The sequence below is a fragment of the Camarhynchus parvulus genome, chromosome Z, assembly GCF_901933205.1.
Source record: "Camarhynchus parvulus chromosome Z, STF_HiC, whole genome shotgun sequence".
NCBI lineage: Eukaryota > Metazoa > Chordata > Aves > Passeriformes > Thraupidae > Camarhynchus > Camarhynchus parvulus.
In genome coordinates this window covers 45,928,445-45,944,122 of record NC_044601.1, presented here as the reverse complement: position 1 = coordinate 45,944,122, position 15,678 = coordinate 45,928,445, and the positions used below count along the sequence as shown (strand labels likewise).

General features: G+C 36.9%; 1 protein-coding gene across 1 annotated transcript in view; it reads left to right on the top strand.

The window, feature by feature from the left end:
• The window catches only part of ANKRD31 (ankyrin repeat domain 31), a 64,991-nt gene that overhangs the window by 30,063 nt on the left and 19,250 nt on the right, over positions 1–15,678 (top strand). Inside the window, 8 exon segments of the mRNA XM_030968680.1 lie at positions 1,111–1,273; positions 3,085–3,093; positions 4,780–4,965; positions 5,758–5,900; positions 8,494–8,653; positions 9,174–9,256; positions 10,033–10,111; positions 12,216–12,312. Coding sequence (XP_030824540.1) covers positions 1,111–1,273; positions 3,085–3,093; positions 4,780–4,965; positions 5,758–5,900; positions 8,494–8,653; positions 9,174–9,256; positions 10,033–10,111; positions 12,216–12,312 — 920 coding nt within the window.

Here is a 15,678-nt window from a genome sequence, read left to right as displayed (position 1 = left end):
TATTCAGAAATACTATCTCATGTCATATGGACCTCAAGTATAGTTCCCTGTACAATCCAAGGAGCTTTAAAGAAAGCATATTTTCCTCATGACGGACCTAATGAAATGGGGCAGACTATTCTGTGTCTGTTCATAATTGTTGCCTCCCGCTTAATGTTGTAGAGAAAGTGAGCTGTCAGGTGGTATTGAAACAGGAATGTAATTCAGCAATGGTACAGTGAAAATTCATTTGCAGAGTAAAAGGGCAGCACTGGTGGAAACTCAGCAACTTCTTTGTAAAAGGGAGGAGATCACTGATTTGTGTTATCTCACATCCATTGTTTCTGGAGACAAAGTGTGTGCACAACATTCTCAGACTTTTGTGGAAAATCCTAGCTCTACAGAGACAGGGCAACTGAGAGAAGTTTTAAAAGATTTAATTCCATTATCAATCTCATAGAAGGGTGAGACAAGAGATGTAAGACTCTACGCCATTCTGTTAGAAACGAACTTGTTTCCTGGTTACAATACCTTGTAAATGCTTTTCACCATATTGGCTTTTGCCGTACAATGCTGCTAAATACTTCTAACATCAATCACCTGTTATTTTACCTCACATGTTCTTGCTACAATGCATCTTTCACAGTTCTAATTCTCCAAAATATCTCGTCTTTTTGCAAGGCCATCGTTTGAAACTTGTTTCTAGTTCAATCTCTCTCAACAATGTCATCTCTATTTCATGGCCTTTCTAAGTCAGCACACCTTATCTCAGAGTTTGCATACAGGTGTACAAGACTGTGTGAGCTTTCAGTCCGATTTTGAGAATCCTTTACAAATCCATTTCTCAAAACTGTCTAAGAGCACTTGATTCTCAGTCAATACTGATTTGCTTTGACTTCCTCTCACAATGTATCTGTTTTAAAGTTACAGCAGGATGTGACAGGGATCAACACAGTCTCATGCAGAGTAACAGTGGTAATTTGAGTGACAGGAGTCTAAATACAGATATGAGAACACCTTCAGAATAATTTTTTGTAAAACTTGACAAATCAAGTATAATCTGATGTTAATGGAAATAAAACTAATGGATCAGCCCTGAGTTTAAAACTCTCTTTGCCTTTGTTTTGATAGATTTCCTTACAGACAAAGGAGTCAGAACCAGCATGTGCAAATCCTCAGGAGACAAGCCAAAAAGCAAAGGCAGCCTCATATTCCAGTAGCACCAATAAGAAGCTTTCATCTAATCAATCACAATTGAGTCAAGCATCAAAACAGAAAGCATCTAAGAAGTCAGGTGAAAAGTTAATACTTTATAAACCAGTGGAGTTTTTTTTCCAAATGTAAGCAAGGAAGGCTTTTTGAAATGTATGAGGGAAAGTGTGACAAGAAATACTTATCATGTTGAGCAAATACTCTAGTAAATAGCTAAATTGTTCCAGAAATATCTGCGCTCCATTTTACAGAATGCACATTTTGTTTATGTTACGTTCATCAGTCTTTCAGCATTGTCATTGATGGGATGCAGGATCATAAGTGAGAACTTTAGCTTATCTTTATTTAAGTATGTTACATAAACAGCAGTTTAAAATAACATTTGATTGGTCTTTAGTTAACTGTTTTACGTGTCACAGATGAAAGAACAGGCCTCTTCATATATTTGGCACACAAAGATCAACTTATATTTTATAGAGTATGATAACATACAGAATATGGCCTCATCAGGCACAAATCTGCATAGACTCTGATTGTACTGGTACCTATGGGTTAGCTATAGTATGGATAGAAACCTACTTCCATGAGAATAAGGATCTAGCATCCTCTGGTAGGTCTGTTTTCTTCTGCCTGCACATGCAGTTTTTTGTTTAGCATTTTCATACCATGTCTAAGATTTGCGTTTATCTTGTAGCCTTATGATCACATTAGAGCCCTGCTCCAGCTCATCTTAACCTCTAAATATTTTCACTTACAGATTTTTTGATAAAGCTGGCACACGTTGTGTGCTTTGGTTCTTTCTAGAATGAGAGAACCATGGTACTCAAGACTTACTAAAACCAGAACCTGTAGTTCTGATAGGATCCCTTCTGTCTTAAAACCTTTTTTGCCTTCTGTTTGTGCCATTATGATTTTAGAAAGATTTGTTTCAAATATGGGTCTTATATTTTGGTCTTCTCTGGGACAGCATGTTCCAGGCTACTTTTTTCCTCATAAGAGATTCTTCAGGTAATATTTTATTTGATAAATTTAATTATTCTCTTCATACCAGGAGAGTGTTGCCATTTCAGAGGTGGTGTAAGAAAGTATAGCCCTTGATACAGTTGAAGGCCATAATAAATTTGGAGTCCAGGACAATGGCATTCAGATTGCTGTAGAAATAAAGTGAAAAATGGGATGTTTTCTTAGTTGTGGGGTTTTCAGATTTTTTGCTCTCTTACACTTTTTGTCATGAACTGGCTTTTTTTTCCCATCTGATTGCTTCTATGTCCCACTGGTCTTCCTTATATTATTCTATTATTGAATAAAAATATTTTCTTCACAATTGACACAGTGTCACTTTCATCTACAGTCAGTCACATACTAGGCTTCCAACATTTCCATTCTGCTTATACAGAAGGAAGGTACAAACAGCTTGCTTCTTTTCTTATAGTTCAACCTGTGGAAATAATTGCTCATAGACCCATGTGGAGGTATTGAAGGACAATGTCCTTGAAGTTGCTGAGGTATGTCAGCCTAATCCAACCTGATTGCTAGTTACAGTAATCTCTTCATTTTATCTTTGTACTGTGCTGATTGGACTTTGTATTTGCCAAGATCTGGATCTTTCCTTCTCGTGACCCGCCTGGCAATGCATCCCGCAGAGAACCAGCATTTTGCAATTCACAAACCAATGTCCCATCATGCTTTTGCAAATGTTTCCTAACAGCCGTGAAGCAAACTGTTGTGCATGACAATTTAACTGGAAAACTTTGCAATTATTTCTGTTCACTTGCAGCCAATATTGCTAAGGTTCATTAGCTTAATGGGCTGTTGTGTGCCCTTTTTTTTCCTCAATGTCTGTAAAAAATCCCTAGGACATTCTCCTATGAATCAAAAGGGAAAAAAAGGAAGAATCAGAAAGTGGATGATTGCTTTGGGAGTTCAGAAGCTTTTAGACAAAAGACATTATCTTATGGTAAAGTAGGTCTTAGATTGGATGAGTATTTTAATAATGTGATGGCCTTTGTGTGCTCTAGAATCTCAAGTTTTCACTTAAAAAAGGAGCTCTTGGGTTTTTCTTGTTGCCAATAGAGTGTAGGCCAAGCAGTGTCAGTGCAAAAAGTGTTGCCTGAATGCTTTCTCAGAGGTTTGAACAGCCTACAGTGAGCTCATTTAAAACCACGATGGGTATATCCTCACTGTATGTCTGTCTCTACTATCACTTCAGTCTGTCTTTCTTGTTCTTCCAAATAGTCTTGTATGACAAGCTCCATAGTTTACTTTGAATGAAACATTGGAAAAGCCAGTTTTCTAGAAGGCGGGAGGTGCCTGAAGAAAGGCAGGTGTCAGGTACAGAAGATGTTTGATACTAATGGATAATGCTGACTGGAAATACTTTAGAAAAGAGCTTGTTTGATGATATGAGGAAGATGCAGCAACTAATTGTTCATAGGTATAAAAGGAGAAAAAAACCATGGATAAGAGGTGCAGAATGCTCACTGAAAACCTTAAGCTTCTGTGTTCTTTGAATAAATTACATATTTTCAAGAAATCGGAGAAAAAATACGGTAAACTCTTAAAAAATATCTGGGTAGTATGATAAAAGGAACAGGAGTTTGAAAAAATTTAGCACGGGTGATAGAGCTTTGAAAGATTTATATGTCCTGTCTCTTTAGTACCAGTTTGAAGAGGAGGTTGTCCTTACTCGATATATATAATAAGTACTTTTTCTGTTGTACGTCTTAGAATTTGGTAGATTGTTACCTGAAGCTTCAGAATTAGAACCTCTCTGATGACCACATGATGTCATTAAAGTGAATGTTGTTTGCTTTGTGAACCAATAAGGAATAAATCAAGTTTATTTGCAATTATGGGTCCAGTTGTGCACAGGTTTAAATGATAGATTTGTCTATGCCTCTAAACATTACTCAAAGACTGTAATCTTGTAATCTACTTCCTAAGAAGCAGATTACATCTACTATTAAATCTAAGAAGTTTTTCACATAGCTGTAAAAAAACCTTTCGTGTGTGTATATATATGTATAATGTATATCTATATGTATAATGTATACATATATATAAATAAATAAATAAATATATACATACATACATATATATATATATAAAAATCACACACCTGTATTTTCCCTGATACAGAATTAGCAACTGATAAGGAGTGGTGCAATAAAAAGTCTCCACTTTTATAGTTTTTTACATATCTTTACGTGTGTAGTTTATATATTTAGCAGCCTGGTAACTTGAAAGCTGTCCATGGAGAAACCTAACATATTCTCTACCTCTATACAGTATAAAATTTCAGCCTTGTTACCTTTCTTGTGTCTTCCTAATTTGTTGTACCCTTTCTGAATCATCTAGGTTTTAACTGGAAATTCTTAAGTATAGGATCTGCTTGTCATTTGACCTGTTGTACAGGACCTACCACAGTACCTTTTAACTTTTTGTTATAGTGGGTTAATGTTATTGAATAATTAAAGCAAGAGTATTTACATTTGCAGTAATTCAAGCGAATGATGAAGTTTAATTTTCTGTTTATACTTAAGCATTCTTTGTGAAAAAAGTTCTAATGAACATCCAATATCTGTTTAGAATCTACCAGAGAAGCAGCTATAATTGTACCTGGTACCTGTAAGACAGGAGCTGGGAGAAAGATGAAAATTAGGAGAAATGGAAAAGGGGAAACTCAGCTGCATATTGCTGCTAAGAGAGGAGATGTGTCTTTGGTGAAGACTCTAATATCATCTGGAATTTCTGTCAATGAACAGGACTATGCAGGTTTAAAAATTACTCTCTTATGAGCTTGTTTTATACTAAATTTTACATAATCTGTAGTATAGACATGTATATATTGTTTGCATAATTTTAATAAAATTACAGATTCTTGGCTTAAAATTTTGAGGAGGAAAGGAAGTCATTAAGCAAGTGCAAGCACACTGAATGCATACATAACTTTCGTGTCAGTATGGAGGTAATGCCAACTGTTTCTCAGAAGGGTCTTTTTACTCTGCTGAAGAGCATGTTTTCAGAAATATGTACAGAAGTGAACTTTAAGTTTGGTGGAGTGTATGTGCATCAGTGTATGCGTGTGTGAAGCACATTCAGACAGGTCTTATTTCTTTAAGAAATAAGGAAAAAAACCAGAGTACAAGATTATGTTTTCCTTTTTCCTACCTAAATATATAGCATGTTTCTGTTTTCATAGTCTCATAATGGATACTATTCTATGCTATCAAGTCTGGCAGACTTGATATTATAAAATGCTACTGATATTAGAAATCAGATTATTAATACTGTGCTCCTGAGTTTTTAGAGTTTTTCTACTCCAATTTTGTTTCTTCTATTCTTTTTCTACTGCAGTAGAAAAGAAAGCAGTGTTTTTCTGCTTAGTATTGGATGAGTTTTTCTTTGAAGTAAACTGAATGCACACAAAATCATTTACCTTGGCTTTTCCTGATGATTATTTGTGTAAGATTTATCTTAAATGCAGCAAAATGTAGAGTTACTAAGTAGTGACCTTTGTGGATCTTTCCAGATCAGATACATACAGTGTTATCTTGCTTTTATTAGGTTGGACAGCAATTCATGAAGCCTCTAATGGAGGATTTACTGATGTGATCTTAGAATTACTGAAAGCAGGTGCTGATGTTAACAGCAGAAGTCTCTGTGGTGTTTTACCAATACACGATGCTGTTTTGGGCAATTATTTGGAGGTATATTTTTCTTTTACATAGGATTTCCTAACACAAATTTCCAGCAGAGGGTCAGCAAAGCAAAATCGACATTTCATTAAAGTTACAAACATAATTTTAGTGTAGGTTTGCATTTAGGAAATAAACCAGTATTCTTTAAAGTGATAAAAATCAGAGAAAAATACTCTTCAGTTGCAGCAGTTGAAATTGTACAGTTGGTTGACTTCTTTAATACAACAGAAAAATTATAAAAATTCAGAAACTCCCTGTGGTTCTTTGTCAGGCTTGGGCTTTTTAAAAACAGTATTAAAGTTGAACATTCTTTATTGATAGCTCAGTGCTGCCGCAGATGGGAGTGATGCACTTCTCACTTAAGAGAGAACAAATGATATGCTTTAGTGATATAAAACAGTGAGTTAACAAAGTTCACTGATAAATGGGACAGTTGTTTAACACAATTCTATTGTTTACTGCATAGAGAGCAGGGTCCCAACTGTAAGGAGGGACCCTCCTGTTGAGTCATGATGTTCAGAAAGGACCCCCTTGCTTTCTAAACTCCTTCTCAGATGGCTAGATCCAGACTTCATTCCAGACTCAGTCAGCAGTTTATGTCTAGAGGACTGTATGTTCACAATCAATCCTTTCTATCACTTAGCTAAGATTTCAAAGTTTAGCATCAATTACGGAGAATCTGTTGTGACAAGAATTTCTGTGCCTCAAGGAGTAATGCTGAGATGTGTCCCTACTCAAAGGGAGATCCTGGTGTGCAGCCCATTACTGTGTGAGAAAGCTCAAGGGGCCCTGGGCTGGGCACTATTTATGCAGTAAGGTGATTGACTCACAGTCATATTTCCATACCAATAAGATGCCTGGGTCACTTGACAGTGCCCTTTTTCCCCCCCAAAGTGTGGAGTAGGCTGGATGCATCTATTACCACTGCCCCTGGTGGCTGTGGCTTGAGCAGGAGAGGAGAATAGCATGTAGCCATAACGGCCTCTGTCATTGATGGGACCTCTTTTCACTAGCTTAGCTTGCCCAAAGCCCTGTCCTACCAAACTTCAAACATTTCTTGAGATGAGTAATCACACCTTCTGTAGGCAATGTGTTTCAGTGTCTCACTACCTTAATTGTAAAAAAAAATATTTTTATAAAGAAAAGATTCTGGTCTTGTTGTTTAAAAATAAACAATTTTTTATGAAGTGGTTCCTTCCAACCCAAACCATTCTGTGGTTCTGTAAAACAGACTGTTTTGGTTAGAATGAACCTGCAGTGATCATCTAGTCCAGCTGCCTGATCCCTTTGGAGCCAACCAGAAGTTAAATAATATTAATATTGTCCAAATGTTCCTTAAACATTGACAGCCTTGGGACATTGACCACCTCTCAGGCAAACTCCTCTAGCACAGCTTAGACTCATTCCCACTCATCTGTTGCTGGATCCCAGGGGGAGAAGATGGGTATCTCCCTCCGTACTTCCATGCTCAGGAAGCTGCAGACAGCAGTGAGGTCACTGAGTCTCCTTTTGTCCAAACTGGACAAGCCCAAAGTCCTTAGCGGCTCACCACAGAACACATCTCTTGGCACTTTCACCAGCTTTGTTGCCCTCTGGACACATTCAAGGACCTTCACATTCTTCTTGACTTGTGCTGCCCAGCCCTGCACAGAAATAAATAAAATGTTCTTTTGACAGAGTGAGTTCTGGGGAACTGAAGTGTAAAAGTGACGCCAAATTGGCTCAAACATACTTCTTCTATTTCTGTCAGGACAATTCACGTTTCATCACATTTATCTTCTTCTGTGAGCAAGGGTAAAACAAAGGGGATGATTTTACAGGCTTGGAGCCAAACTATCAGTAGGATTCTTGCACAGGTATAAGTGTATTATTCAGTATTTTGGGGGTAAACCAACAAGAGAACATTCTGAACTTTGAGTCAGAATTCTTGTTCTGATGCATTTTCCTACTTAACTGCACTCTTAAGTGTAAGAAATAAGAAGAAATGCTAAAGCTGAGAAGTCATACATATGAAAATTCTTTTACCATCCAAGGTTTGACCTCATCAGTACTTTCATATGATTTGAATTTAGGGGGTAGATGATTCCACTGATGCCACTAATCTGATTTCCACATTCTGCCATTAAGCAAACTTCATGTTTTTTGGAATTAGGAAAAAAAATTATCAGTGCATGAAACCTAAACCAATTTTAAAGGAAGAAATGCACTTCTATTCTGTACTTTGGTCTTAATGCAGTTGACCAGCTCCTCTTAATTTAGATACATGGTGTTTTGTAATTGTTCTATATTACCATAAAATCATAAAAATTAGTACTATAAAAATTACGTGTTTTGTGAAAATTTGTGAGTTATTTGTGTATTTTAATGGAAAAATGTAAGAAATGTAAGATAGAAATCTGTGTTGACAATAGCCAAGTATTTGGGATTTTTAAATTTGGATTGCCAGTATAATGATTGTAGAGTATTTTATTTACTTATATACTCTCTAGAGTATCTAGAGAACCTGTATTATTTGTGATGTATGTTAGATATAAAGCATGTAGTTGTATAGTAAGTCCACAACAAGAATTACCACTGTTCAAATAACAAAAATGCATAATAGGCAGCCAGGATTCTGCTGCAGCATGGAGCAAATCCCAATGAGAGGGATGGTTCAGGAGAAAGTGCTTTGAATCAAGCTTGTGATGAAGAAATGAAAGAACTGTTGAAGTCGTATGGTGCTACAGACTCTGTACTTCCTGTTCAAACTGTTGAAGTTGCTGGTATGTAATATAAATCACAGGATTACCCTGTAGTCTTAAGGAAAAACTATACATTCAATAGTTTGACACAAGTATTTTTAATTCCATTAACTATTGAATGCTTTTTATTTTTTTATTTACAGAAAATAGCATGTGAGTGGGTTTTGTTTTTTTCTGAGAGAATGAGAAAAAGAACATGTTTGGATATTCAGATTTTTGTTATTATCTGTATTTAAAAAGAGAAAGAAAGAAAAGAACATATTTGGAAGAAGAACATATTTGGACACTCAGATTTTTGTAAAAAGAACATATTTGGATACTCACTTTTTTGTAATTATCTGTATTTCCCTTCACAGGAAGGGAAATTACTAGTTTTGAAAGTGGTGGCTTTCATTTCTGTATGCTGCCTAAATTTGGTCTCTTTTGCATATACAAGATATTTTTGATTAGTTGACCTGCCATTGCATCTTTTTAACCTATATTATTATGGTACTCCTGAAAATTAATTTTAAATTTTATTTATTTTTTCTTAATCATGGAGAGGAAAAATCAAAACATCATTGTAATGACTGCTATAAAAATGATGATGCAGCTTTGGAGACACAATATGAGAAATACAGTGTGGTAAGTATAGATTACAGTTTTGTTAAACTGCTCTGTGGTGTACAACTGCATAGTGACATTTGATGACTGAAAAATATATAAATATAATTTAAATAAATAATCCATTGAAATGTGTGTAAAACCAGCAGCATGCAGAGAGTTATAGAAGATAAGTTGTGATTTACATAGATGAGTATGTTTATAATCACCTCTCTCTGTTCATAATTCCTGTGCATTTAAATTTATTGTGGAAACAGTAGTCAATACTGACACAGATTTCTTATTGCTTATAAAAATAGGAAAAAAGGTTGTGAGATCTGAAGCTTTTAATTGCATTTCCAGAATGGTTCTTTTTGAAACAGTAATGAATTGCCATCATGATGATGAAGATATTTAGATACTGTTTATCTTACCGCAGAACAACAAGGAAGATTTTTGCACAAATTGTTAGCTTTTCCTGGTGTCTGTAACCTATGCCTGCATTGTCTAGATGATGCTGTCATGGTGAAATTCACTGTCCAATCTTTGCTGTGCACTCAGAGGTTTCTGGAAGACTCTTGAGCATGGACTAGTTTGAATGCCACAGCAAACTCAGGCTGTGACAGCCCCTTGCAGAGCATGTTCTTGTCACTGTTTACCTCTGTCCTACCAGTGCCCCACTGCCTTTACACAGTAATCCCCAACCTGGAATTACTTGAGTCTGCAATACCTAAACTGCAGGCCAGGTGTCATGGCCTGTTTTGTATGGTGTACTTGGTTCTACTTCTTATGGTAATTTCTGTGTTTGTTAACATGAGTCTGTTGCTGCCATAAAGGATACAGAAAAGAAGCAGGAAGAACTGTTGCTGTTTGAGTTGAGAACTTCAAAAGATGCAGGTAGACATAAATGGAAGTGTTTCACCTATTTTTAGTGGGTAAATATCTTTGGCAATATAACTGTTTTTAAAACATTATTGCACATAATATATTTGAATCTCTTCTGGAAAATACAGCTTCAGAGAATAAGACTTTAATAACACTTCTCAGGAGTGGGCACTTCCCAAAGTACTTTCTGTTACACAGGAATGAGTATTATGACAGAAAAGGAAGGCATGTCGCTTGAAGGCATGTGTCTCAAGTCAACCTAATTATATAAAAAGGGATTATTAGATAAGAATGCATACTTCTGGCAGCATTATTCAATTATCAGCACATGAGCCCCTGCACGACCAAGAACAGCTATGTCTGTAGGTAAAGTAGCAGATGCAGCATTTTTATTCTGACGTGGCTAGACTTCCAGGAGCCTAAAGTAATTTATGAGAGGAAAAAAGAGAATTCTTTACAGCAGACAGTGTGAATGATGGGCAGTTTCAGAGATGCTGATGCCCAGAGGTGTAATTTGTCTTAGGCTATCAAATCTCAGTTCAGATTAATCTCAAGAATTTACTAAGTGACAGTGACTTAGGTGATCGTGTTGCTGCTGCTGTGTATCTGTTAAGTCTGTTGTATCCATGCCATGATGCTTCAAGAGGCATAGCTTCCTGGCAGAATGCCTTTGACCAAGGTCTCTCTCCCCAGCTGCCCTCACCCATCTAGGCAGGGCTGTTTAATTGGAGCATCTCATACTCATGAAACAGTTTTGCCTTCTGACAGAAAGAAAGGGTTTGTTTTTAAATTTACATTCCTAAATACAGGTTAAACCTTTCAAATGGTATTTACAAGTAAATTTATCCCTTTAAAAATAAATGTGAAATATGGAATTACATGGATTGCTTCCAACTCAGATTTATGGGGTATAGTTAATTAAAATAGGTGTTTTCTTGAAAAATATTTGGCAGATAGGTAGATGATACAACAGACAGACACCTGTGCACAGACATTAGTGCAATTTCATGAATGAGCAAAAAGAACTATCAGACTACTCCTTTTCAGGAGTAATCAGACTTCTCTTGTTCAGGAGTATGAGAGAAATTAACATGGTGATCTGTTACCGATACTGACAAAAGCATTAGTAATGTAGCACCTCTTAAACTAAGTCATAGTCATTACTATTGATGAGGCACAAGATTGAACTAAGACAAAAGAAAGTAGGCTAAAATCTCATGCAGTGAAATCTACTATATTTCCATGCAGTGAAATCTACTATAAATAACAGATACAAAATTTCTATTAAACTGCCTTAATAAGAGCAATATTTACATATTACTAAGTAGGCAAATACTGGTAGGTATTGTGAAAAATGTTTGGGGAAACATTTTACAAATTCCAATTTAATATTGTAATTTCTCATTTTTTTCCTGATTATGTAAAGCTTGTATTGACTTTCAAAGTTTCAGGAATTAGGTTACAATTTTAGCAAGTTATCCCAGTGGTATCCACTGGTTGTGACTTCTAACCCTCATTTATATGTCTACAAGATAGGGTGTATAAAGAAGAATTTATAATTGCTCTTCTTTATAATTTAACTTTATAATATGAGTTGGAAACTGTGTAAAACTGGGACAGATATGCTTTTACCTTTGTATGCAACTTGAAGCAGTCTAGGTTCATTAAGCTATTTCGTAATACTTCAAATGAAACGTTTAGGCACCTTGTTAAAATTGTGTAACTTCTGCAGGTAGCCTCAGTATAATTGCCATGTTATGTAGCTACTTGCAACACAAAGAGCTTGAAAATTTTCAGGGCTTATCATCCATAGGGCAATTTAATTAATTCCTTTTTCTCTTAATAATTTCCTGAACAAGGTACTTGCACTTCAGAATTTTCTAGTACTTCTGCTAATTTTTTAAAGTTAAACTTGTATTTAATTATTTCTGTAAGAATTTCATTAAAAGTGCTCCAATTGTTAGGAGCTACCAGCATGCATTACAGTATAAGATACTGCTCTAGCAGTGTCTTTATACTTTGGCTGTGCATTTGCTACACTGAAAATGCTATTAATGAAATGATTTCCTACTTCTTATCACTATCATAATTTTGATTATTTCAAAATATTGAACAGATGTGTATATCCAAAGGCTGTCTCAGATACAAGACACTTTGAATGAAGTACTTGCAAACCAGAAAACAGAGAGGGATACCCTTGCTAAAAAATACAGGTAAGTAGAATACAAGGATTGTATTCATAGAAAGCTATTCTTTGCAGTAGTAGTGATAGAAGTTGTTAGGAGCATATAGTGGTGTAAAAGTACATCTATGTGGTTTTCATTCAGATTTTTTGGAAGCATGATCAGTATTGTCTTCAGTTACCTCAGTTACATGAAAGAAGAACTTCAGGTTTTAGCTAATGCATAATAATCAGTTGCTGTACTCACAGTGAGCATTGAAATTAGGTAGTGAATGATACAGAATGTGTGGAAAAACACAGAATCACAGAATATGCTGAGTTGGAAGTGACTTAGAACAATCATCGAGTCTAGTTCCTAGCCTGCACAGCAGTATCCCACCATGTGCCTGAGAGCAATGTCCAAACACTTCTGTTAGGCTTGATGCTGTGACCACTGCCCTGGAGAGCCTATTCCACTGCCCAGCTACTCCCTGTGTGATGCACCTTTCCCTCATGGTGCTCCTTTGGACACTCTCTAGCCTTACATGAGGCTATTGCGGCGCCCAGAGTTGCCCCCAGCACTCAAGGCTGCCCCAGTGCAGAGCACAGCAGGACAATCCCCTCCCTTGCCTGGCTGATGCCCCCAGGACATGGGTGGCCCTCCTGACTGCCAGGGCACTGCTGACCATGTTCAGCTTGCCATCAACCAGGACCCACTGGTCCCTTTTCATGTTGCTGCTTCCCAGCATCTCATTTCCCATTCTGTCCATACATCCAGGCTTGCCCCATCCCAGGTGCAGAATTCATCACTTTGCTTATTGAACTTCACATGGTTGGTGATTGCCTAGTCCTCTCATCTGTTGAAGTCCCTCTGCAGGGCCCTCCATGCTCTCGAGGGAGTCAACAGCTCCACCCAGTTTTGTATTGTTAGCATACTTGCCTAGTATCCCTTCCAGTTCTGCATCCAACTTATTAGTGAAGATGAAGATGTGAAGATGTTTAAGATCACAGAACCCTGTGACAGGACACCAGCCTGATGTCATCCCATTCACTAGAAGCCTTTGAGCCTGACCTGTGAGTCAGTTGCTCACCCATTGTGTGATGTGTTTATCTGGACACTTTGTCCAGAAGGATCCTGTGAGAGATGGTACCAAAAGTTTTACTGAAATCCAAGAAGATTACATCATTTGGCTTCCCTTGATCAGCTAGGTGGATTACCTTGTTTTAAAAGGAAATCAGGTTTCATAAGCAGGATTTTCTCCTCATGGAACCATGATACTTAAGCAGGAATTAGGAAATGGGGGTATTGAGCAATTATATTTATTTTGCAGTATCATGGAAGAAAGTAATAGCAACTCAAGACACTGTTTGGAGTGTCCCTGACTCTGATTTGTTTCTTCAGCACTCCTAGGTTAGGAGTGTTCAGCCAATGGCCAACAAGAGCCATTTAAAGAAATGGCTTGAAGCATGCTTGCAGACATTCAATTTTTGTGAGAACAGTTAAAATGTCACCTAAAATTGCTCATCTTAGTGTGAGCACGGACTGTGTGAATTAGGAGCTTCATGATGCTAGCTCTCACAAGGCCCCTTTTACTTCCTTCTGAGAAGTACCGAAGGTTGGTCATATGGTGAGTGCTCACCTAACAATGTAGCATCCTATTCAACAGGTGCTTCTAGGCCAGCTGATGAAGATGTTTCCATTCTTGCTTTTGTGGGCAGGATTTGGTTGGTCGTGTAAAAGCAGCAGCATAAAACTTTCAGGTAGTCCCATGGCAAAATATAAAGGCTGGTTGAACAAAGAGACTGAAATATTTCTGTCACAAGCCATTTTGCCAGCTATAAAATGTAAGATATACATATTACACAGATAACTGTTTTTAAAAAGGATTTTATGAGGAGTTGGACCTCCAAATCATCCTTGTGGGCAAAATAGTGACTGAGTTAAGAAACAAGGACAGTAAAATTAATAGCCACACAAACTTACCTGTTTTCTAGTATTGAGATTGAGTCTATGTTCCAGAGTGAAGTGATAAATATTTCTGGATATTGCAGATATCCTGCAGCTAATATAACAGCCATCCATCAATAGTAATGAGCTGTATTCCAAATCACATTGTATTTGCTTTTTATTATTTTTATATTAAACATCTTATTTTTAATTAATTGGCTTATAACTTTTGTCACACAAGCCATAGAAGATCAGGAGGCATCATCACATTTTCCAGCTTCCAGTTGTTTAGTTAGTTGGCCCAGAGAGAGATACTACTTACATTGTTCCTTTTCTGTACTTAGATATAGGTGCTAGCGTCTTCTGTACTAAGGTACTAAGGTATATCTTTTACCTGAGAAAAATTAACAAAAAAGAAGTATTATATTTGTTAGTGGCTGTAAGTTACTTTGTCATTTTAGTCGCAGTATCTTTGCCTCTTCAGTTGCATCTTCTTTTGTACTTGTATAGCAATAAAGCAATAAAACTTCCCAGAGCAAAAACTGTTAAAAAAGTGTGTGGAAGCCTCACTAACCTGTGTAAAAGCCCACAGTTGCCATGGATTACTCAATGATTGACTGTATGCTAATATGTTGATGGTACATGTATTCCAAGCACATGAGATACCAAGCAGTATCACAGTACAGACAACAATACTGTCAAGGTGGTTTTTTTCTGTCCTTGTTCTGAGAAATCTAGTCTTAGTGTACCTTTGTCCTGATCCCCTCAACAGTCTCTTTTGAGACTGGTATGGTGTTACCTGCCATGGCATCTTTGCAGTATGTGGCCTTAAAAGCAAGCCATACTGTAGTTCCATTTCCCACAACTTGGGTTACTTCTCTATCTTCCCAAAATGGTGCTAGTATCATGGTGATGCCACTTGTCTCATTAAGGGGAATTAGGAGAAAATAGAGTTATGCTGAGTTGATGGCTCTTGTACCAAAGAAAGTGGAGTAAATAAAGGGGTAAATTCCCTTCCAGCAGAAAGGAGGTAAAGTCCCTCGGGGAAGGGGTCTCACAGGAAGGAGGCTCAGTCTGGGAGCAGGGTCTGATGAAGGTACAGCATTCCCAGATTACGCAGGCAACATCCTAAACTGTTCTGTCCTCTTTACTTAAAGGTCATGTGGAATTATTACATTGGTAGCTTTATGAAATCTTTTTGTTGTGTACACCATAAAAAAATCCTTATAGTATCATCCTTCAGGAGCTCATCCTGAACTCATTTTAAAAGGCTCCAAAGTAGACTTTTGAGACATGGGATTCAATGTGCTACTATGATTTGTGGTAATAACGGAGCAGTTGGTGATATACTACAGGCATAGTTTTGATTCTTTGAATTAAAGGTGGTATAGAAGTATAAATTCGGTGAATTAAGGGTGGTATAGGCAAGGCTATTTCCGAAGTTGATGATTAACATTCTAGTTCTATGAG